Source organism: Gorilla gorilla, chromosome 10 (genome assembly GCF_029281585.2).
Source record: "Gorilla gorilla gorilla isolate KB3781 chromosome 10, NHGRI_mGorGor1-v2.1_pri, whole genome shotgun sequence".
Lineage (NCBI taxonomy): Eukaryota > Metazoa > Chordata > Mammalia > Primates > Hominidae > Gorilla > Gorilla gorilla.
Window position 1 is genome coordinate 16,754,083 of NC_073234.2, and position 24,989 is coordinate 16,779,071.

The 24,989-nt window shown below is 37.6% G+C and overlaps 1 protein-coding gene across 23 annotated transcripts in view; it reads left to right on the forward strand.

The window, feature by feature from the left end:
• ERC1 (ELKS/RAB6-interacting/CAST family member 1) overlaps positions 1–24,989 on the forward strand; it is a 519,708-nt gene that overhangs the window by 147,840 nt on the left and 346,879 nt on the right. For all 23 annotated transcript variants that reach the window (XM_063694551.1, XM_055357508.2, XM_055357510.2 and 20 more), the window contains one exon: positions 7,460–7,627. In XM_063694551.1, coding sequence (XP_063550621.1) covers positions 7,460–7,627 — 168 coding nt within the window. The remainder of the gene's footprint in view (positions 1–7,459; positions 7,628–24,989) is intronic.

Here is a 24,989-nt window from a genome sequence, read left to right on the forward strand (position 1 = left end):
AAAATACAGGTTTTTGAAATTAAAATGTTACTTTGATTAACATAATGGGTTTATTGTTATTTAAAAGCTGTTCTAATTTTTTTTTTTTTTTTTAAAGATACAGTGTCTTGCTTTGCTACCAAGGCTGGAGTACAGTGGTGTGATCATAGCTCACTGCAGCCTTGAACTCCTGGGCTCAAGCGATCTTCCTGCTTCAGCCCCCTGAGTAACTAGAACTATAGGTGTGTGCCACCACACTTGGCTAATTAAAAAAAATTTTTTTTGTAGAGATAGTGTCTTGCTATGTTGCCCAGGGAGGTCTCGAACTTTTGGCCTCAAGTGATCCTTCTGCCTCAGCCTCCCGAAGTGTTGGGATTACAGGTGTGAGCCACCGCACCTGGCCCTAATTTTGAGTATAGCAAATATTGATAGATACAACTCACATAAATAAAAACTCAATAATTGGGGGTCCTCAGTAATTTTTTTTTTTTTTTTTTTGAGACACAGTTTTGCTCTTGTTGCCCAGGCTGGAGTGCAATGGCGTGATCTCAGCTCACTGCAACCTCCGCCTCCCAGGTTCAAGTGATTCTCCTGCCTCAGCCTCCTGAGTAGCTGGGATTACAGGCATGCGCTACCATGCCTGACTAATTTTGTATTTTTAGTAGAGACAGGGTTTCTCCCTGTTGGTCAGGCTGGTCTTGAACTCCCGGCCTCTGGTGATCTGGCCACCTTGGTCTTCCAAAGTGCTGGGATTACAGGCCTAAGCCACTGTGCCCTGCCGGTCCTCAGTCATTTTGAAGAGTGCTGAGAAGTCCTGAGACCAAAGGGTCTGAGAATGGTAATGGAAGGGAACATTCAGAACATTTGGGTACCTGAGGCTTCTCTAGAGCAGGGTACTTGCCCAAAGGGGGCTTGGGATTTTGCTTCCTGTTCCACCCTAACCTTTGTGTTGCCCTGATATCTTATTTTCTGTTACTGGAGGCATCTTCCAAACTGAGTTCTCCAGGTCACGGAAACAAGTCTATGAAAAAGCAGGACAGGCGTCACTTCTGTTATAAGCTTACCACTTCGGGCTTCTAGTCTCTGTTTTCAACATTTTAGTGATGTTGTCTCTTTCTCTATGTGTACACTTCTGTATATGCTGATATGCATGCTGATGTATGAATTTGAAAAGAAGTTTGTTGTGCTTTACCTAGCATTTCTGGGTGTTTTGTAGCAGTAGGTGTGGTGGGTTGAATAGTATCCTCCAGAAATCTGTGTCTACCTGGTACTCAGAATGTGACCATATTTGGGAATAGGGTCTTTGAAGCTATTATTAGTTAAGGTTTGAGATAAGATCATGATGGAGTGGGCTCTAAATGCAATGACTGGTGTCCTTATAGAAGAGAGAGGACGTATAAAGATACAAAGAAGAGGGTGAAGTGAAGGTGGAAACAGAGATTGGAGTGATGCATCGTCTACAAGACAAGGAGCCAGGAGACAGCAAGAGGCAAGGAAGGCTCTTTCTCAGAGCCCTCATAGAGAGCAACGTCCTGCTACACCTTTATGTCAGACTTCTAAGAAGAATTTTGAGAGAGAAAAAAGAAATCTGTTGTTTAAAGCCACCTGGTTTGTGGTCCTTTGTTAGGGCAGTCCTAAGAGAGTAAACCAGTTAGGTTTTTCTGAATTTCTAGCTCATATTCAGGTCATTATCAGGTATTTTCAGGTTATTATCAAAGCATTTCAGGTATTATCAGGGAGACTGTTAAGATATATGTCATGTCAGAAATAACACACCAAAAATAAGGTTCTTATTCTCTCTCAAAGCTAAAACCCATTTAGTCTTCTTCATCAGAAACCTGGGAACCCATGTTTGACTTATCTCTCTTTTATCCCTTATATACAACCAATAACAGTCAAGCTCCTAGACATGACACTGATGCTTTCCGTGGCTAAGGCCTTGTCTTCTGCTGCACCTCACATAACTTACCGCCTATTCTATGCTTTAGCAATTCTCTATTCATAGCTCTCTGAGAAGTTAACATCCTTTCTAATCTTCATTATTTGTGGTATCTCTGCTCAAAGGTTCTTCCATTATCTTCCTCACCAGCCATCTTCTGCTCATCTTTACGTGCTTTGAGGTATCTCCAAGCAAGCTGAGTGCTTCTTTTCTGTACTTTGAGAAAATATTCTCTACACTTCTGTTGCAGCACTTTCTGTAATATATTTATGTGATCTATTTTGGCAACATTCTTCTCCATTAGGTTGTAACTTCAGCAGAAGACAGGAAATATCTTTGTTATGTTTGTGTCTCCAGTAACCAGCCCAGCGTAACTTTTCCAATATACAAATACCATGACTTTCTCCTGCTTAAAAATCTTCACTGACTTCCATTTGCAAGTAGGATAAAATTTAAGCATCTTATTTTGGCAGGCAAGGATTTATGATCTACTATCTTTTCAGGCTTGTCTCTTGTCCTTCTTCTGTTACTTTATGCCAAGCAATACCAAATGAATTTATAAGTATATCATGCTGTTTCATGTTTCTAGATTTTAAAGTATTCTGTTTCCTCTTCCTAGATACCCATGCATTTCTCTCTGCCTTCCCTTTTGTATCTAGTGATGTTCTCTTCATCATTCAAAAACCAATTCAGACATTTATTCTTTTAGAAAACTTTTCTGACTCTTTTGACATACTGTTCATAGGAGAGATTTCCCTGCCTGCCTGTGTTCACCTGTGTTCCTTTATGCTGGTATTCTTTGGTATGTGATAACAGATTATAATCTTTGATGTCATATCTAGTCTTTGAGTTCCAGTCCTTCTACTCACCAGTTCTTTTTTCTTTTTCTTTTTCTTTTTTTTTTTTTTTTTTTTTTTTTGAAACAGAGTCTCGCTCTATTGGCAGGCTGGAGTGCAGTGGCACCATCTCGGCTCGCCGCAACCTCCGACTCCCTGGTTCAGGCAATTCTCCTGCCTCAGCCTCCCGAGTAGCTGGGATTATAGGCATGCGCCACCATGCCAAGCTAATTTTTGTATTTTTAGTAGAGACGGGGTTTCACCATGTTGGCCAGGATGGTCTCTATCTCCTGACCTTGTGATCTGCCCATGCTGGCCTCCCAAAGTGCTGGGATTACAGGTGTGAGCCACCATGCCCGGCCATAGTCCTTCTACTCACCAGTTCTTTAATATAATATGAGGTAAACTATTTAACTACGCTGAGTCACAGTTTTATCATCTTTTAAAATAGGGAGATAATGTTAGCTACTTTACAGTGCTAAATGTTTTAAGTGAGATAGGATTACTGAGGATAAAAGGGTGGGCAAAATATGGGCCAGGAGTGGTGGCTGACGCCTGTAATCCCAGCACTTTGGGAGGCCGAGGCAGGCAGATCACCTGAGGTCAGGAGTTCGAGACCAGCCTGGCCAACATGGCGAAACCCCGTCTCTACTAAAAATACAAAAAAAATTAGCTGGGCATGGTGGCATGCACCTGTAGTCCCAGCTACCAGGGAGGCTGAGGCAGGAGAATCTCTTGAACCCAGGAGGCAGAGGTTACAGTGAGCCGAGATTGCGCCACTGCACTCCAGCCTGGGCGACAGAGCAAGACTGTCTCAAAAAAACAAAAAATATATACAATTTATAATATATTACATATTATGTATATTATCTATATGTATTATATATAATACATATATATAATATATAATATATTTATATAAATTAAATATATGTATCATATATAGTATCTATAATATATATTAATATATAAATATATAAATGTGTATATTATATAATTATATATAAAATACAATTATATATAATTATATATTGTTTTATATTATATATAATATATAATACGTATTATATATAATTATATTATATATAATACGTATTATATATAATATATTTATATATAATACGTATTATATATAATATAATTATATATAATACGTATTATATATAATATTTACATAATATATAAATATATAAAATTATATATATTATATATCATATATAATTATATAATTATATATGATATGTAATATATTAATAATATATATCATATATAATATAATTACAATATATGATATATATTATATAATATATATCATAATATAATTACAATATACGATATATATTATATAATGTATGTTGTATATAATACATATGTTGTATATAATATAATATAATATAATATATATGTTATATATAATAAGTTGTATATAATATGTAATATACATGTTATATATATAATATGTAATATATATGTTATATGTAATATATAATATATATAGAAATATTGGTAAGTTCTGTATAATAATGTTATTAAGTTCTATAAGTAGGAAAAAAAGTGTTAAATTCTATTACAAAATACCCTGAGAAAGGATGAGGGAGATAGTATTTGTCTGTTGGGGGTTTGGAAAATATTTATTAAAATGGTAGCATAGGAAAAGGACCTTGAAAGATGTGTTCAGTAGGCAGATTTTTTTTAAGTGGTAGAGGGTTAAGGATATTACAAGCATAGGACAAAATGTGAACAATGACAAGAAAGAAGGAAAGTATAGTATTTATTCAGAGAATGGCAGTACTGCTGCAATGGAGAGCCACTGGAAGTGGGGCAAGGAGGCATATGGCAAAGGTTAGGCAGTGCTGGTACATTGGGACTGTCTGACCATGGAGGACCTTGAATTCCCTGCTGTGATCCTGTGGGTTAGCGTGGTGTTAGAGAATTAGTGGTTAAGAGTGTGGGGTCTGGAGGCAAGACCACGTAATCTTAAATCTCTGCTTATTTGTAGCTGTGAGATCTTGGGCCTGCTATCTCCTCTAAGGCCCAGTTTCCCACATTGCCGTGAGAGAGTGTGAAGTTTTCTGCAGGGAGAATGCAAGGGAAGAAAATACGATATCTGAGAACAGAACTGTGAGGATTTTAATGTATATACAGTAGTCCTCCCTTAACTGCTTTTTTGCTTTCCTTGGTTTCTGTTACCTGTGGTCACCTGTGGTCTGAAAATATTAAATGGAAAATTCCAGAAAAGAACAGCTCACAGATTTTAAGTTAAGCTTTTTTTTAAGTAGTGTGATGACATCTTATGCCATTCTGCCATATTCCACCCTGGAGGTGAATCTTCCTTTTGTCCAGTGTATCCACGTATCCACACTACCTGCCCCTTAGTCACTTAGTAGCTGTCTCGTTATTAGATCGACTGTTGCAGTATCAGTGCTTGTGTTCACATAACCCTTATTTTATTTAATAATGGCCCCAAAGCATAAGAGTAATGATGCTGGCATATTGTTATAATTGTTCTATTTTGTTACTAGTTATTGTTGTTAATCTCTTACTGTGACTAATTTGTAAATTAAATTTTATTATGTAATAGGTATGTATATAGAGGAAGAGCATAGTGTGTATAGGGTTTGATACTGTCTGTGGTTTCAGGCATCCACTGGGGGTCTTGGATTATATTCTTTGATGATAAGGGGGGATTACTGTATATGGTGACAAAAATATACATGAACACATGCAGGAAGGCCCAGAAAACGGTTTAATTCAGAAATAAAGTAGTAAAGTAAAACAGGTATGTTTTTTTTTTTTTTAAGGAGTTGATATGAGACTGAAATCATTGCTTAAGCTGGGAGGAAAACAAAACAAAACAAAAACCAGAATAGAGACGAATGACAAAAAAAGAAGGATGATAGATCAGAGGTCATGCTATGGACAAAGGGTAGATTTAGTAGGTGTAGGAGGAAGAAAAGAATAGTATTTGTGATTCAGAAAAAAAAAATTTAGAGTTTGAAAGTTCTCGGGTAGATCTTTCCAGATTATAATTAGGTTAACTATGTATATTAAAGTAGAATAGAGGTAAATTACAGATGAAAGACTCTTTTGAAGGAGCATGGTAGAACTTGTGGTGAATAATGACAAATGGGAGCTCAAATGATTGTTCCCTACTTTCTGGCTTGGTGAGACTGGTCGCATAGAAGTAGTTGGTAGAAATGTAGTTTAGCAGAGTGAACTATGGTTTGTCTACATGTTTTTCCTTTCCAGTATGGTCCAACATAATTTGTAAGTACTTACAGTAGTAGCAAGCACTTATTATAGCAGTCTCCAATGAGACTAGTCTTGTTAAGAAATTTTCCATACTACTTAACTGAACAGAAAGTACCACCACACACACAGTATTGGTTCTCGGATACCTTGTAGTTTAGATACACTACACATTGGATATCCCTTACCTAAAATGCACAGGACTAGAGGTGTTTCAGAGTTTGAGTTTGGGAATATTTGCATTATACTTACGCTTACTGGTTGAGCATTCCTAATCCGAAAATCCAAAATGTTCCATTGAGCATTTCCTTTAAGTGTCGTGTCAGTGCTCAAAAAGTTCTGGAGTTTGGAGCATTTTGGATTTTGGATTTTCAGATTTGGGGATGTTCAACCTGTATTAGATCTTCCTGAGTGCTTTGATGTACCCTAAATATGAAACATTATTCATATTTTCTTTGTGGTTTAATCCACGTTCAGATAGGAAAAATAAGACAAGTTAAAGATGAGAGACCATAGAACCATACTTGATTTCTTAGATTTGCACTGTTCAGTGTGGTAGCCACCAGCCATTTGTGGCTAGTAAGTACTTGCAATGTGGCTAGCCCAAATTGAGATGTGATATAAAGGTGAAATATACATTAGATATCAAAGACTTAGTATGAAAAAATATGAAATAGCTCATTAATAGTTTTTTATATGGGTTATATGTTTGAAATGACAATAATGAAAAAAGAATGTAAAACAGCTTATTAACAATTTTCGGCTTGAAAATATGACTAATTATTTTCCTGTTGAACAGCACTGAATCTGTGTATGGGGTGCTAAAAGCTTAATAAAATTTTCTGTGAATGGATTTTAAAATAAGTATCATTAGAGTTCTTGTTATTTTAAAGTTATATCTAATGAAAGGCATTAAACTTCAGGGATACAGGTAACTAGTTACCAAACTTTTTAGCTGGTTAGTCTTGCTGTCTAAAAAGTAGACCTTTGCTTTTGCTTTGTATGGATATCTAAGTGCATTATGGGGTTGTTTTTCATAAAAGCCTCATAGCCTATGACTAGATTGTATTTTCTGATATAGCCAGTGTTATGCTTGGTGATGCTTTTTTTCCCTTTTCCTCATTTTAGATTTTCTAAAGCAATGTAGCTTCACTTGGAAACTTGTTAGAAATACTGATTTTGAACCCCAACCCTGTTGAATCAGAAACTAAGGTCTTGATTTAGCCCTCCAGATGATTCTGATGTGCGTGAAGTTTGAGAAACATAGTTGTAGAGATTCCATTGTGTAACGGTGAGCACACTGGACTCTGAATCCAGAGAAACATAGATGTAGATAATACTACTTTTATAGAATAACAAAACTCAACCTCTTTATAACCTTTATAACATATCTATTTGAAAGGAATTACATTCTTTTCTTTTTAATTCATCACTTGTAAAACTCTTACATTCTTAGGTGGATGCTCTCCGATTGCGTTTGGAAGAGAAGGAAACCATGTTGAATAAAAAGACAAAACAAATTCAGGATATGGCTGAAGAGAAGGGGACACAAGCTGGAGAGATACATGACCTCAAGGACATGTTGGATGTGAAGGAGCGGAAGGTTAATGTTCTTCAGAAGAAGGTAAGGTGCAGGTGTTTCGAGTTCAGTGGCCCATTCCTCATACATCTTCACTCCTACCACTAAGTTATTTCTAAATGCTGTCAGAGTTTCTTGCTCATTCTTCAGTTTATATTTTTGTGATTAGTAATTTGGAACTGTTGTTGCGGTAGGTAGATTGTTAAGACTGCTCTATATATTCAGTTTTTAAAAATTTAAACACTGTTAGTATCTTCCAGTAATGCTTTTCATGCTGTTTCTCAAAAGTGCCTTGTAAATTGCCAAAGTGTTTGAACTGACATTCTTTTGCCCCTTCTGTCTTTTATTGAAACTGTACTAAATTGGTTTAGTACATGGACTTGGGATGGTACAACTTCATTTATGTGTTTAATAAGATGACAATTTTAAGCCAAGACCAGTAGCATCCAGACAAACACATAATTCATATATGAGAAAAAAAATGTGTGTGTGTCTATTTCAATACAAATCTTACTGTTCCTTAGTGCTTGTTCTGTCCCCTTTTTTCAGTTAATATATTTTGGTATTCTTTCCAAGGGTTTCTTCATTGTTGTTACTAACAGCATTGTATGGATATACTATAGCAAAATTTCTACTGATGGACATTTATTTTGCTAAAAATTTCTTCCTTTACATAAAATGATTAATAGTAAAACATGTTGTACATGTTTAGTTTATACATATGTCAAGTCAAGTATATTTCGAGGATAAAGTCCTTAAAGTTGAACTGCTGAGTGAAAGGATATGCGTTTATAATTTTGATGGATTTTGCCAAGTAGCCTTAAAGAGACTGTACCAAATTTCATTTCTACTATCCATGATGAAAGTGTTATATTCCCACATACTTGTCTGCAGAGTGTGTTAAAAGGCTTTTTCACTTTTTGGCAGTCTGATAGGTGAGCAAACAATGTCAGTGTAGTTGCAGTTCTTTCATTGTAAGTAAAGTCGAACAGACTTTTATATTTAACATGCTTTGTATTTTCTATTATTTGTTTATATGCTTTACCCATTTTTATTTTGAGTTCTTTCCTGCTTTTTTAAAAGTTGATTTGTAGAAATCTCTTCCCAATTTAAAAATTAGTTCTTTTGTCTGATGTGAGTTCTAAACATTTCTTCTTGTTTCGCTTATGTATTGAGATGGAGTCTCACTTTGTCGCCCAGACTGGAGTGCAGAGGCACGGTCTCGGCTCAGTGCAACCTCTGCCTCCTGGGTTCAAGTGATTCCCCTGTCTCAGCCTCCCAAGTAGCTGGGACTACAGGTGCCCGCCCCCACATCTGGTTAATTTTTTGTATTTTTAGTAGAGACGGGGTTTTACCACCATGTTGGCCAGGCCGGTTTTGAAGTCCACGGCCTCAAGCGAGCCACCCACCTGGGCCTCCCAAAGTACTGGGATTACAGGCGTGAGCCACTGCACCAGCCCCCCTTTTTTAAAAAAAGAAATAAAAAATAAAAAAGATGTTGTCCAGGCTGGTCTCAAACTCCTGGCCCTAAGCCATCTTCCCATCTCAGCCTCCCAAGGCCACTGCTCCTAGCTCTGTTTGGCTTTTGACTCGTGTGTGTGTGTGTGTGTGTGTGTGTCTGTGTTCAGACTTCTTAAATAAAGTGAATGTTTTAAGGCTTCTGGATTTTGTGACATATTACAAAAGTTATATTTTAGAATATTTCTTATTTTCTAGTGATATTGATCTGTCTGTATCCAGTAACATTGTTTAAATTTTTGTGTTTTTGTGATATATGTTAATAGCTAATTCCTTCTAAGGTACGTTTCTTTTTCAGAAGTGCCCTAGCTTTTTTTTTTTTCTTGGCTATTTTTCCATTTGAAATTTAGAATCAGCTTTTATCATCTCCTGCCTTTAATTCTTTCTGTTGCGTTTTTTATTGGGAGTACATAAAATTTGTAGTTATTAATTTATAGAGAATTGACAAGAATGGGGTATATCTTTCCATGAATTCATTTTTTGTTTCTCAGAAATGTTTTAATGTTTCCTTCATAATAGATTTTATACGTTTATTAAGCTTCTTCCTAGGTTTTCTTTTTGTTATAAAGTGTTATATTTTTATTACATCTTCTAACTGCTTGTTTTTTTGTGCACATGAAGGCTTGTGATTCCTCTATATCAGTTTTGTACTTAGTCATCATACTGAATTCTCTTAAAGGTTTGTAATTTTTTTTTTTAGTTTATTCTTTTGGCTTTTCCAAATATGTAGTGTTATCATTTCTAAATAATAATTATCTTCCTGTGTTCAGTTTTAATGTACATACCCCATTTCCTTCTCCTTCTACTTGTGCGTACCACACTACGTGATAGTGGACACCTCCACATTATACCTGATCTGAATGAGAATGCTTTTAGTTCTCTCCCACTGAAGTACAACGCTTGCTTTTGTGTTAGAATTGATAGATACATTAAGAAAGTATCCATCTAAATAAAATGAGTTAAAACTTAAACATTTTTTTAATTATTTTTTGTTTCAGTAGTTTTTGGAGAACAGGTGGTGGTTGGTGACATGGATAAGTTCTTGAGAGGTGGTTTTTGAGATGTTGGTGCACCCATCACCTGAACAGTGGACACTGTACCCAATGTGTAGTCTTTTTATCCCTCACCCACTCCCACTTCCCCTTGACTCCCCAAAGTTCCCTGTATCTTTCTTATGCCTTTTCATCCTCATAGCTTAGCTCCCATTTATAAGTGAGAACATGCAATGTTTGGTTTTCCATTCCTGAGTTACTTCACCTAATGGTCTCCAACTCCTTCCAGCTTGTTGCGAATGCCATTATTTCGTTCCTTTTTATGGCTGAGTAGAATTTTGTGGTATATAGATATATATATAAACCACATTTTCTTTATCCACTTGTTGATTGATGGCATTTGGGCTGGTTCCATATTTTTTGGAATTGCGAATGTGCTATTATAAACATGCCTGTGCAAGTGTCTTTTTCGTATAATGCCTTCCTTTCCTCTGGGTAGATACCAGTAGTGAGATTGCTGGATCAAATGGTAGGTCCACTTTTAGTTAAGGAATCTCTATACTGTTTTCCACAGTGGTTGTGCTAGTTTGCATTCCCACCAGCAGTGTAAAAATGTTCCATTTTCACCACATCCATGCAAATATCTATTTTTTTATTTTTAAATTATATCTCATTGTGGTTTTGATTTGCATTTCACTGATAATTAGTGATGCAGAGCTTTTTTTTTTTTTTTTTGAGATGGAATCTTGCTCTGCTGCCCAGGCTGGAGTGCAGTGGTGCAATCTCGGCTCACTGCAACCTCCGTCTCCCGGGTTCAAGCAATTCTCCTACCTCAGCCTCCTGAGTAGCTGGGATTACGGGTGCTTGCCACTACACCCCACTAATTTTTGCATTTTTAGTCGAGACGGGGTTTCACCATGTTGGCCAGGCTGGTCTTGAACTCCTGATCTCAGGCGATCCGCCCACCTTGGCCTCCCAAAGTGCTGGGATTACAGGTGTGAGCCACCGCACCCAGCCCTTGTTGAGCTTTAATATGTTTGTTGGCCATTTGTATATCTTCTTTTGAGAATTGTCTATTCTTTTGAGAATTGTCTATTCATGTCCTTAGCCCACTTTTTGATGGGATTATTTGTTTTTTACTTGATGATTTGAATTCTTTGTAGATTCTGGATATTAGTCCTTTGTCAGTTGCATAGTTTGTGAATATTTTCTCCAATTCTGTAGGTTGTCTGTTTACTCTTCTGACTATTTCTTTTGCTGTGCAGAAACTTTTTAGTTTAATTAAGTCTCATCTATTTATCTTTTTGTTGCATTTGCTTTTGGGTTCTTGTTCATGAAGTCTTTGCCTAAGCTGACATCTAGAAGAGTTTTTCCAGTGTTATCTTCTAGAATTTTTATGGTTTCAAGTCTTAGATTTAAGTCTTTGAGCCATCCTGAGTTGATTTTTGTATAAGGTGAGAGATGAAGATCCGGTTTCATTTTTCACATGTGGCTTGCCAGTTATCCCAGCGCCATTTGTTGAATAGGGTGTCATTTCCCTGCTTTATGTTTTTGTTTACTTTGTCGAAGATCAGTTGGCAGTAAGTGTCTGGCTTCATTTCTGGGTTCTCTATTGTGTTCCATTGGTCTGTATGCCTGTTTTTATACCAGTACCATGATTGGTTTTGGCGACTATAGCCTTGTATAGTTTGAAGTTGAGTAATGTGATGCCTCCACATTTGTTCTTACTGCTTAGTCTTGCCTTGGCTATGCAGGCTCTTTTTGGTTCCATATGAATTTTAGGATTGTTTTTTCTAGTTCTGTGAAGAATGATGATGGTATTTTGATGGCAATTTCATTGAGTGTGTAGATTGCTTTTGGCAGTGTGGTAATTTTCACAGTATTGATTCTACCCATCCATGAGCATGGGATGTGTTTCCATTTGTTTGTGTCATCTGTGATTTCTTTCAGCAGTTTTGTAGTTTTCCTTGTAGAGGTCTTTCATTTCCTTGTTTAGGTATTTTACTGTTTTTTTTTTTTTTTTTTTTTTTTTTTTGCAGTTATTGTAAAAGGGGTTGTGTTCTGATTTGGATGTCCTTGATTTCTTTCTCCTGTTTGATTGCTCTGACGAGGACTTCCAGTACTGTTTTTTTTTTTTTTAATTTTATTATTATTATACTGTAAGTTCTAGGGTACATGTGCACAATGTGCAGGTTTGTTACATACGTATACATGTGCCATGTTGGTGTGCTGCACCCATTAACTCGTCATTTAGCATTAGGTATATCTCCTAATGCTATCCCTCCCCCCTCCCCCCACCCCACAACAGTCCCCGGAGTGTGATGTTCCCCTTCCTGTGTCCATGTGTTCTCATTGTTGAATTCCCACCTATGAGTGAGAACATGCAGTGTTTGGTTTTTTGTCCTTGTGATAGTTTGCTGAGAATGATGGTTTCCAGTTTCATCCATGTCCTTACAAAGGACACAAACTCATCATTTTTTATGGCTGCATAGTATTCCATGGTGGATATGTGCCACATTTTCTTAATGCAGTCTATCGTTGTTGGACATTTGGGTTGGTTCCAAGTCTTTGCTATTGTGAATAGTGCCGCAATAAACATACGTGTGCATGTGTCTTTATAGCAGCATGATTTATAATGCTTTGGGTATATACCCAGTAATGGGATGGCTGGGTCTGTTGAATAGAAGTGGTGAAAGTGGGCATCCTTATCTTGTTCCAGTTCTCAGGGGAAATGCTTTCAACTTTCCCCCATTCAGCATAATGTTGGCTGTGGCTTTGTCATAGATGGCTTAAGGTATGTCCCTTGTATGCCAGTTTTGCTGAGGGTTTTAATCATAAAGGGATGCTGGATTTTGTTAACTGCTTTTTTTGGGTCTATTGAGATGATCATCTGATTTTTGTTTTATTTTATTGGTATTAGTTTTGATCTTTCAATAGTAATATTTTCAAGTAATAGACTTAATAGTTTCAAAACATTTTTCACTTCTCATGCACTTGATCATTGTATATTTTTCTCCCATTGTGCTTCTCATACATTTACTTCTTATTAGGCACAATAACGTGTTGGTAAGAAATATGACCAGACAACTTTTAGTGGATTAGAAGTTACTTGTAATTTTTACTATGATTAATAATGCGTAAGCCTTTTGAGTTCCATTTCCTATTAAACTTTTCTTTAAGTGTAGGATATTATTAGTAAAATATGAATTTTTAAAATTTCACTGGTTATTGCAGTTGTGGAGTTTGTGAGGAGGGGAGTGATTTAATTATTTGATTTCATACAGTGCAAGTTTCTGAAGGCATCTGGATGCACAAAGACTCGATTCACCACTGTGCCAGCAGCCTGTTTGTTGCTCTAGGCTGATTATACCCAAAATGTTGGTGACATGATGGATTATCACTTTCATTAGGTCATAAGTGTTAAGGGCATATATTTTACTTTTATAACATTTGTTTTTCAGCTCCTATTTTCTTCGCTGTCATTCTATAAGGATTACTTCATTTAAAACCAGAGTGTTGAAAGATTGTGTGGGTCTTCAGTCATTAAACTTTGCCTTTCAGATCATGAGAACATGACAGCAAGCTACTAAAAAAGCCTTAGATGATTAATGTTACTGGAAGAAAAGATATACTGGTTAGAATTCAAAGGTTGTTTGGAAGTAACGCATTTCTTATTTTTAACTAGGTAAAAATTTTTAGAAAAGTTTTTGTATTAGTCCATTTTCACACTGCTATAAAGATAATACCTGAGACTAAGTAATTTATGAAGAAAAGAGGTTTAATTGACTCACATTTCCATATCTGAGTCGCTAGGGAGGCTTCGGGAATCTTATAATCATGGCAGAAGGTGAAGGGGAAGCAAGGCACGTCTTACATGGCAACAGGAGACACACACACACACACACACACACACACACACATACACATCATGCAAATCTTTTATATATTTTCTTTGTCCTTCCTCTTCATCCTTCACAGAAGGCAGCAGAGGATCAGTAATTGTGCTGTCTTAGTACACCACACTGCCCCAATAATTCATCATGTTACAAACTTTTATGTGTCTTAAAACTTACCAGATAGTACAACTGTTTTGAAAATTGGTTTATGTTATTAGTGCTTCTTTTTTATTTTATTTAATTAATTATTTTTTGAGACTGAGTCTCACTCTGTTACCCAGGCCAGAGTGCAGTGGCGTGATATTGGCTCCCTGCAACCTCCACCTCCCAGGTTCAAGTGATTCTCCTGCCTCAGCCTCCTGAGTAGCTGGGATTACAGGCACCTGCCACCTCGCCCAGCTAATTTTTGTATTTTTAGTAGAGATGGGATTTCGCCATGTTGGTCAGGCTGGTCTCAAACTTCTGACCTCAGATGATCCTCCCGCCTCGGCCTCCCAAAGTGCAGGGATCACAGGCATGAGCCACCAAGTTTGGCCTAGTACTGCTTTGTAGACAATTAACTTTATGCCTGTTATTTTCAGTGCTTAGATCTTTCCCATTCTGTGTACTTTTTTTGTTGACGTTACTGTATTAATGTGGTCAGAATCAACATTTGTGATGTATTTCCAGCACCATTGTTGGCTGATAAAATAGAGATAGCTTTAAATTTAGTATCCATAAAAAATAAAATGAATACCGTAGGTTTAAGTTTAAAGTTCTCAAAGGGTCTATGCATTTTTAAAAAATTATATAAAAATAACTTTAAAGTAATCGTTTTTTTCTTGGTAAAACATGCAGTTTTATGTATTTTTAGGCAGGAGTAACAACTTTTTCCACATTTCCATCCAGAGAACAAAGGTCAAAACAGCATTTATTATTCTAGCCATAGTTTTACTGTTTAAACTTTTGAAATTTTGTGTAGCACCATGGAGAGAAGATTAGTGCTTACAGCTGAAACTTAGTTTTAATACAGTATCATATATACATATATATTGGTTGATTTGTTTTTGAGACAGGGTCTCACTGTGTTGCCCAGGCTGGAATGCAGTGGTGCAGTTATGGCTCACTGCAGCCCTTGTGTCTGGAGCTCAAGCAGTCCTCCTACCTCACTTCTTGAGTAGCTGGGACTACAGGCACATGCCACCATGCCCAGCTAATTTTTTGTATTTTTTGTAGAGATGGGGTTTCACCATGTTGGCCAGGCTGATCTCGAACTCCTGGACTGAAGTGATCTGCCCACCTCGGCCTCCCAAAGTGCTACGATTACAGACATGATCCACCATGCCAGACATCTTTTTTTCATTTTTTGTTATCATTTATTTCTGAAACTCAGCCAATATGATGTATAGAGACAAATACATAGATATTGACTGGCAAAAAGTCATGGAGATAAAGTGTATTACTTGAACAGGACTTCAGATTGAATATTATTATTCTTTAGTTTTCATTCATTTGCCTGCTTTGTGAGGTATTAGGAATGACATGGGTGGTGGTGGATACAACATAGAAAAATTTCACCTGCTTAATATTACTTGAACTAATCTCTGGGACCATACCATAGTCCCTTGGCCATCACCAAGACTGAGAAGAATCGAATCAAGATTTTGCTTTAGGGGAAGGTTGTTTTGAATATCTTAGGGGGATTTACAGTGCACTCTCCTGTAGCTTACATTGCAAAGCATTCTGGCATGGGATAAGATGTTCATAACTCTGTGTGTTGTCTTTAAACAGAGTCTTTGAAGCAGTTCCCTCAGACAGCACAGGACATTTTCCTACTGAAGGAAACTCAGATGCAGTTTAGGCATACTTATATGTGGAAACTATCCATCTCATAGTTTACTACTGAACCCTGAATTAGCTGGTAGCAACAACCCACTACCCTCTCTCCTGCAGTCAGAGGCTTCTCCTGATAGCCATGGCAGTAAAAATAGAACAGTAGAACTAAAATATTTTCCAGAAGCAGAACATATTCATAGGGAAAGGATAAATTCAAAGTTATTTACAACTCTTTTATCTTCAAACCATTACATATAAATTGATCAAATAAAAATAGCTAGTCTAATGTGTTTTGAGCAGGTGTTACCATTTTTATTTATTATTTATATTGCTTATTTTTGAATCATGATATTTCAGGCTTTTTATTTGATGAGTCAACATCTTAAGATTCCTAATGAGAATGGGATATGAAAAATAATTGGGTCATTGTTAACAATGATAAGTCATTTTGACCGTATGTGTACTTGATATGATCAATGATACTTTACCTCTGTGGTTCTCTTCCCCAAAACGCACAACCCCAGTCCAGTTATGAACAAAACAGTAGACAAATCCTAGTTAAGAAACATTCCACCAAACAACTGACTAGTATTCAAAACTGCCAAGCCTCCAGAAACTAGGAAAGTCCAAGAAACTGTCACAGCCAAGAAGAGCCAAGGAGACATGCCATCCAAACGTAATGACATATGCCAGGCAGTATCTTGGAACAGAAAAATGGCAGCAGACAGAAACTAAGGAAATGCAAATAAAGCACGGACTCTTGTTAAGAATAATGTATCCGTGTTGATTAATTATGACAAATGTGTCATACTAATGTAAGATGTTAACAGTGTGAAATCTGGCCTCTGGGTTCCCAAGAACTCTCTGTATCACCTTCTCTGTACCATCCTCACCTCTCTGCAAATCCAAAACTATTCTAAACAAAAAGTGCATTTAAAAAATCAATTCAAATTTGGCAGTGTGTTAGGGTTAAGAATAATAAAGTAACAGTGATTTTGAGAGAGCTCAAAAATAAAAAATTTGGAATAGCATTCTTTTCAAAGCTTGGTGGACCCAAAACCTATAAATACTTCAGTGGGGGAGATCAGGGATTTTACCTTCGGAACATTAAGGTTGTATGAATTTATTGGGGAAGAAGGAAGGCTACAAAGTAGTCAACCTAATTCTATTTATCTTCTTTGCCCCTGGCTTCCAGATCTCTCTCCAAGTCACCATAGACCATGTGCACCCCAATATTGAATATCTCATGAACAACCAGGACAGATTTGATCTAAGAAAGACTCAATGCAAGAAATCCCTGTTATATTCCAGTGGAGAGTGTTATGTGGAATGGACCTCTCCATTTGAACTCTTAAATTCTGCTTCAATTCAGATCATTATTCTCCTCTGCTTTCCTTGGAGGGTTATACACATCTTAGGTACACCAGGAAACCATCCTTTGAGCCAGGGTTCTTTCTCAGTGCCAGGCACTTTTCTATGTGAATTATATCAACAGGTAACCCTGTGAACCATGTTTCTACCTAACGCTGTTGACAAATTTCAATCCTGTTTCATTTCACACAACTGCCCAACTTTTGGTGGATGAGAAGACAACAGGTAAAGATAACCAAGTAGCCACCAAATAAGACTAGGAGGCTTTCCGCAAAAAAGACAACTTTCTGAAATGCTTGGTGAAACTGTTCATTGGACAGAATGTACATCACTGGATTGATGATGGAGTTTAAAAATAGCTCAGCAAGGCTGGGCGCGGTGGCCCACGCCTGTAATCCCAGTACTTTGGGAGACCGAGGCGGGTGGATCATGTGAGGTCAGGAATTCGAGACCAGCCTGGCCAACATGGTGAAACCCTGTCTCTACTGAAAATACAAAAACTAGCTGGGAGTAGTGGCAGGTGCCTGTAATCCCAGCTACTCGGGAGGCTGAGGCAGGAGAATCGCTTGAACCCGGGAGGCAGAGGTTGCAGTGAGCTGAGATTGTACCATTGCATTCTAGCCTGGGAGACAAGAGTGAGACTTGGTATCAAAAAAAAAAAAAAAAAAAAAAAAAAAAAGCTCAGCAAGATGAAGATGTTTAATATGGTTGGGTATCTTGGCTGGCAGAGAAACAATAAAGAGAGGCAGCCAGCAGATGATAAAAGCCCCTAAAATGATCCCCAGGGTTTCTGTGGCTTTCCTTGTTTGAAAGTAAATTTCCTGTTGTGCTAGGACACTTTAAGCATGCTTGATTTTCACGTGATTAACAAGCAGAGGAGAGCCAGTTAAGCGCCTTTGCCTCTCATGGAGGCTGGGGTTGAGGGAGCAGAGTGAGCTGTGATGACCTGGGCAGTGATGCTGTGATGATGGCTTCTGGATGTTCTTGTTGGGCAGTGTGTGAAGATGATGAACAACACAGCCAAAATGCAGAAGGTCTTACATGTGGAGTAGGTGGTGCAAGAGATCTAGGAGAAGAGCACTGGGATAGAGATACAATTTGAGATGGCCTATTTACTATACTACAGGGCATTGGTGATGGCCCAGTACCTGGTCAGAGCAACAGACAGAAATATCGGTTGGAGGCCATGTAGCACGTGATGCTAGAAGACAGCCAGATGTTGCATAGGAGTTGGCCAAATTTCCAGGTGTGTGTGATGCTCTGTGTGATGCTTATGGATGTGAACAAGGAGCCAGTGAGATAGTTGGCTGGTGTACATAGCTTCCTGGTGAGGAAGATAGTGGTAAGCAGAAAGGTGTTGGAGAGAGCTGTTGTCAGTGCGATGATGGAAAGGACCACAGCAAGAGATCTCTAGCCCCTGGAAGTTCCCAGCTCCTAAGCCTCCGGTATTTTTGTAGTATCAAGGGATCCGTTGGAGGCCTCCTGGAGGATGTCTTCCATTGGATGGTTTTGTGAGGGCATTCTAGGGAGCTTTCTCTTCCACAGTCATAGCTTCTCCTTTCACAGTTGTCTGTAAAAGGTCATCTTTCCATTTCCTACTTCTGGGAACCGTACATCAGAAGAGCAAACCACAACAGAAAATCTCCAAGGCTTGATTACATGAAGAACACTGAGGTGACTCCTAGCTACAGTTAAAGGCTTTTCCCAAATCAGATTAATCCCAAGATGTCTCTCTGTTCTAGAACTCTGATAGACACATGATTAATCCCAAGATGTCTCTGTTCTAGAACTCTGATAGACACATGCTGAATATGTTATACAATTGCAGGTTATCACAGCACTGTGGGCAGAGCTCCACAATTTCTTGCCTTTGGTATTGTGACTCTTTTTAAGGCTTGAGACTTATACGTTTTTAACTGTGCCTTCAGAATATTTCCCATCCTATTCCAAAGAGATTGTGGATTTCAGGTTGCTGCCTGGGAGCTTTTAAAATTAGAGACAAAAGGGAGTACCAGCTTATTCAGAGAAGCAGTCCAGTCAACAGCTCACAGTTTTCCTAGGTGAATCCTGACATATGATTGGTACTTAATTTTGGTTCCTTTTCTACTGACTGTTTTTGAGCCTGAAAAGACAAACATTCCAGTTACCAAAGCTTGAAGAATGCATGAACTCGGAGAAGGGAAAACAAACGGATCACTGTGAGTTTGCCAAGCGGGGCAGGTGTTTGAAGCCCCTCCCTGGCCGTGCGTGTGAAATGCTGGGCTTGCCCTCCTGGGCCCTCCTTTCTTCACATGGTCGGATTTTGGCCTACATAATCACAGCCACCAGCCCTGCGCCTTCCCCTGGCCCTTTCCCTTCCTGCACTTTTGGGATACTCCATTTCTTTTTTTGTTAATTAATAACTTTATTCGTTTGGAGTAGTTTGGGAAGTTCCCAAGTGTACCTGAATAATGTACATTATATTCAATAGGTAATTTTTCATTTCTCCCCTGCCTGCCTCCCCCTGCTCTGAGTCTCTAGTGTCCGTTATACCACTCTGTATGCCTTTGGGTACTCAGCACTGCCTGCCTTTTATGAGTGAGAACATGCAGTATTTGGTTTTCCATTCCTAAGTTACTTCACTTAGGATGATGGCCTCCAGTTCCATCCAGGTTGCCGCAAAAGACATGATTTCATTCTTTTTTTCATGGCCGAGTAGTATTCCATGGTGTGTGTGTGTATGTACATGTATATGTATATGTATATGTATATGTGTATACACACACACATATACATGTGTATACACACACATACATGTGTATACACACACATACATGTGTATATACACACATATACATGTGTATACACACACATGCATATGTGTGTGTGTGTATATATATACACATACCCATGTGTACATACACACACACACACACACACACACACACACACACACACACTTTCTGTCTCTTGCCATATACAAAAATTAACCTAGGTGGATTAAAGACTTAATCTAAGACCCGAAACCATAAAAATTCTGGAAGATAACACCTGGAAAACTCCTCTGAACATTGGCTCAGGTGAAGGATTTATGACAAGGATCTCAAAAGCACAACAAAATAAAAATGAATAAATGGGACTTAATGGACTTAATTAAACTAAAAAGCTTCTGTACAGCAAAATAAATAATCAAAAGAGTAAATAGACCACCTACAGAATGGGAGAAAATATTTGCATCATATTCAACAAAATACTAATATCCACAGTCTACAAGGAACTTAAATCAACAAGGAAAAAAAAATCCCATAAAAAATGGGCAAATAGCATGAATAGACATTTCTTAAAAGAAGATTGCCCAAAAATGTATGAAAAAATGCTCAACATCACTAATCATCAGGGAAATGCAAATTAAAATCACAGTGAGATACCACCCTACCCCATCCAGAAGGGCTATTATTAAAAAGTTAAAAAATAATAGCTGGTATCATGGATGTGGTGAAAAGGGAACTCTTACACACTGTTGGAGCAAATGTAAATTAGTACAACCTTTATGGAAAACTGTATGGATATTTCTCAAAGAACTAAAAGTACATTTATCATTTCAGCTGGGCGTAGTGGCTCACACCTGTAGTCCCAGCACTTTGGGAGGCCGAGGCAGATGGATCACCTGTGGTCAGGAGTTCAAGACAAACCTGGCAACATGGCCAACGTGGCGAAACCCCATATCTACTAAAAATAAAAAAATCGGACGGGCATATTGGTGCGTGCCTGTAGTCTGAGCTACTTGGGAGGCTGAGACACGAGAATTGCTTGGACCTGGGAGGCAGAGGTTGCAGTGAGCCTGGATCGTGCCACTGTACTCACAGGGCGAGACTTCATCTCAAAAAAAAAAAAAAAAAAAAAAAAAAGATTATCATTTCATCCAGCAGTCCCACTACTAGGTGTCTACCCAAAGGAAAAGAAGTCATTCTGAAAAAAAAGACATCTGTGATGTGGAATCAACCTAAATGCCCATCAACCAATGAATGGATAAAGAAAATTAAACTTTCTTTTTTTTTTTTTTTGAGTTGGAGTCTCGCTCTGTCGCCCAGGCTGGAGTGCAGTGGCGCTATCTCGGCTCACTGCAAGCTCTGCCTCCCGGGTTCACACCATTCTCCTGCCTCAGCTTCCTGAGTAGCTGGGACAACAGGCACGTGCCACCATGCCTGGCTAATTTTTTGTATTTTTAGTAGAGACGGGGTTTCACCGTGTTAGATGGTCTCGATTTCCTGACCTCGTGATCTGCCCGCCTCAGCCTCCCAAAGTGCTGGGATTACAGGCGTGAGCCACCGCGCCCTGCTGATAAGTATTTTTTTAAAAGCCCTGAGAAATGACAATGTAGGATTTAAAAAATGACTTGTATTAACAGTATGAGAGTAATATGTGTTCAAGGTAAAAAAATAAATAAATAAATAAAAATAAAAATTACCAAAACATGTGGAATGAAATTAAAGTTCATTCTCCCATCCTTTGCTCCTCTCAGTGCAGTTCTTTAGGGTTATTAACTGTTGTTAACAGTTCTTTGCGTGCCGTTTCATAAAGTTTCTATGCATATCAAGCATTTATGTGTTATATACCTTTTAAAAAACAACTGGAATCATACTTTTTATTAATTTAAAAATAAACATTTTAAGATCATCTTATATGCAGCTTTATCTCATCTTAAAAAATATCTACATGGTTTTCTGAATCATACTTCTACCATAATTTAACTAAATTTAACCTAAGATTTACAGGTAGATGAAGATAGGGGTTTTTCTTATTTTATTTTATTTATTTTATTTTTTTGAGACAGAGTCTTACTCTGTCGCCCAGGCTGGAGTGCAGTGGTGCAATCTTAGCTCACTACGGCCTCTGCCTCCCGGGTTCGAACAGTTCTCTCCTGCCTCAGCACCCTGAGTAGCTGGGATCACAGGCGCGCGCCACCACACCTGGCTAATTTTTGTATTATTAGTAGAGACAGGATTTTACCATGTTGGCCAGCCTGGTCTCGAACTCCTGACCTCATGATCTGCTCACCTCAGCCTCCCAAAGTGCAGGGATTACAGTTGTGAGCTACCACGCCCGACCTCTTGTTTATTGTAGTAGCATGACGCATAATGACATAACCATGTCATTCATGAGTTGATATTGTATGCATGTAAAATGTCGATAGCTGTTTAATTATCCACCAAAAGTCTTTCACTGATTTACACTGAGAATGTTTTTCTGCACAGTTTCATTAAACATTTGTTATCAAACCTTTTTAAATTTCCACTGACTTGGTAGGCAGTTCTGAAGTGTCTCTTTTCTTGCTTAGTATTTATTTAAAGTTGAGTTCTCATTGAGCATTTTTTCATAGGTTTTTGTTTTGTTTTAATTGGGAGGTATATGTTCATTTCTTTTCCATATTTTTCTGTTTGATGATGTATTTTTTCTTGTTGATTTATAGGAAGTTTTTCCTCTAGTAAATACATTGGTCTATTTCCTTTTATGTTTTACAAATACATTTTCCTGTTTTTTGTGTTTTTTTTTTTAACTTCATTTATGTATTTATTTGGGGGTTTATGTCACCAAATTTAACAGTACTTTTCTTTATGTCCTCTCAGTTTTAGGTCACACTTTGAAAGTCCTTATACATGCCAAAGTCATTTTTATTTTTATATTTTTTTGAGAAAGGGTCTCGCTCTGTCACCCAGGCTGGAGTGCAGTGTCGCAGTCTCAGCCCACTGCAACCTCTGCCTCCCAGGCTCCAAGCCAACCTCCCACCTCAGACTCTCGAGTAGCTGGGCTACAGCCGCACACACCACCATGTCCAGCTAATTTTTTAGCTTTCCGTAGAGACAGGGTTTTGCCATGTTTCCCAGGCTGGCCCTGAACTGCTGGGCTCAAGCAGTCTGCCCTTGCCAAGGTTATTAAATAATTCATACATGCTTTTCTCTGGTACTTTTAAAGTTTCTTTTTATACATCTAAAAATTGGTTTATAAAATTTATATATTGCTGTAATGATTCAGTTTTATGTTTTTACATGTGGCTGGCCAGTTGTCATTATAGTATTTATTAAATAATCCACCCCTTCTCTTCTGATTTGAAATGCCACAAATAAATTATCAGATTAGTAGATTGTTTTGCTATATTAATTTTATTTTTGCAGGAATTTCTCACTCTTCTCACTCGTTTACTTTTTCAGATGAACTTTACTATGATTTTGTCAAATTTTCCTCTTCCAAAAAATGAACTTGTTACCTTTTTTTATTGAATGTAGTATCTCAGAAGTCAAGTGAAGAAAGGGTTTCAAAGAGGAGAGGATGATCAGCTTTTTCAAATACTGCTGATGAGTTACAAAAAATGAAAATTGACCATTGGCTTTAATAAAGTGAAGATCCAAATATCTAAAAAACCATCATGCAGAAGAAAGATTAGACTTGTTCAATATGGCCCCACATTAACTCAATCAGCAGATACTCTAAGGAGTCAGTTCTAAAGAGGGTCAAACTGTCCAAAACTGATAACACACTACCTGGGAGGAAATCAATTCATTCATTATAAGTGGACATATAGCAAAATTAAAGTGTAATCTGTCACTTTATCTAATTTTGCTGTATGTCCAGTAGAGTGGGCAGAGTTTATAGTTTGTGCCTAGTTTCTCCTGTGATTATCTATTACTTTAAACAACAATTTAAAACTTTCTGTGTCTTGATTTAACACGTTTAAAAATGAAGCCACGTTTATTGACTACTTTTTATTAAAAATAGTTTATTTATATTACCAATCCCCCTTCTTGATTTTTGTTGGTAAACTTTTGTTATATATTGCTGAGTTCATAGTACTTTTCAGTTTTATATTGTGTTGTTTTTTGTAAAGGAGAAACATTGCTCGCTGTAATTATGATTCATATTTAGCTTTTATTTCTGAATTTCAGTATATTTAATGCTCATAACTAGTCATTAAAAACAGCTTAACTGTTCCCAATTTTTTTATTTTATTTATTTATTTATTTTTTTGAGAAGGAGTTTTGCTCTTGTTGCCCAGGCTGGAGTGCAGTGGCATGATCTCGGCTCACCGCAACCCCGCCTCCTGGGTTCAAGCGATTCTCCTGCCTCAGCCTCCCAGGTAGCTGGGATTACAGGCATGCACCACCATGCCCAGCTAATTTTTTTTTTTTTTTTTTTTGTATTTTTAGTAGAGATGGGGTTTCTCCATGTTGGTCAGGCTGGTCTCGAACTCCCGTCCTCAGGTGATTTGCCCGCCTTGGCCTCCCAATGTGCTGGGATTACAGGTGTGAGCCACTGCGCCTGGCTGTTCCCAAGTTTTAAACTTCAATTTTTGGTTGCCCAGGAACTTCTTTGAATTGTTTTGTATGAAGGGTTGTGGGTGCTTATCCCAATTCCTTGTTTGTTGACCATGTGTTTATGTTATCTTTTTATATTTTAAAAACCATTTCAGAGATACAAAAATGTATAGAGAATAATATACTGAGTGTAAAAACTCAAGTTAAGTAAACATTTCAAATATTGTTGAAGTTCATTGGCATATCTCTCCTTGATAGTATTCCTTTTTATTCTGTCCCAGAGATTAATACTTGATTTTAGTATTTATACATGTTCAATAAGAGGAAGTACATATGGCAAATAAATATGAGAAAAATGTCCAACTGTGATGAATGAATTTATTTCCTCTCAGGTAGCATGTATCAGTTTTGGACAGTTTTGACCCTATTTTGTTTAACCAGAATTGATTCCTTAGAGCCTTTGGCACCAGGGACCAGTTTTGTGGAATACAATTTTTCCACAGGCCAAGCTGCAGGGGACAGTTTT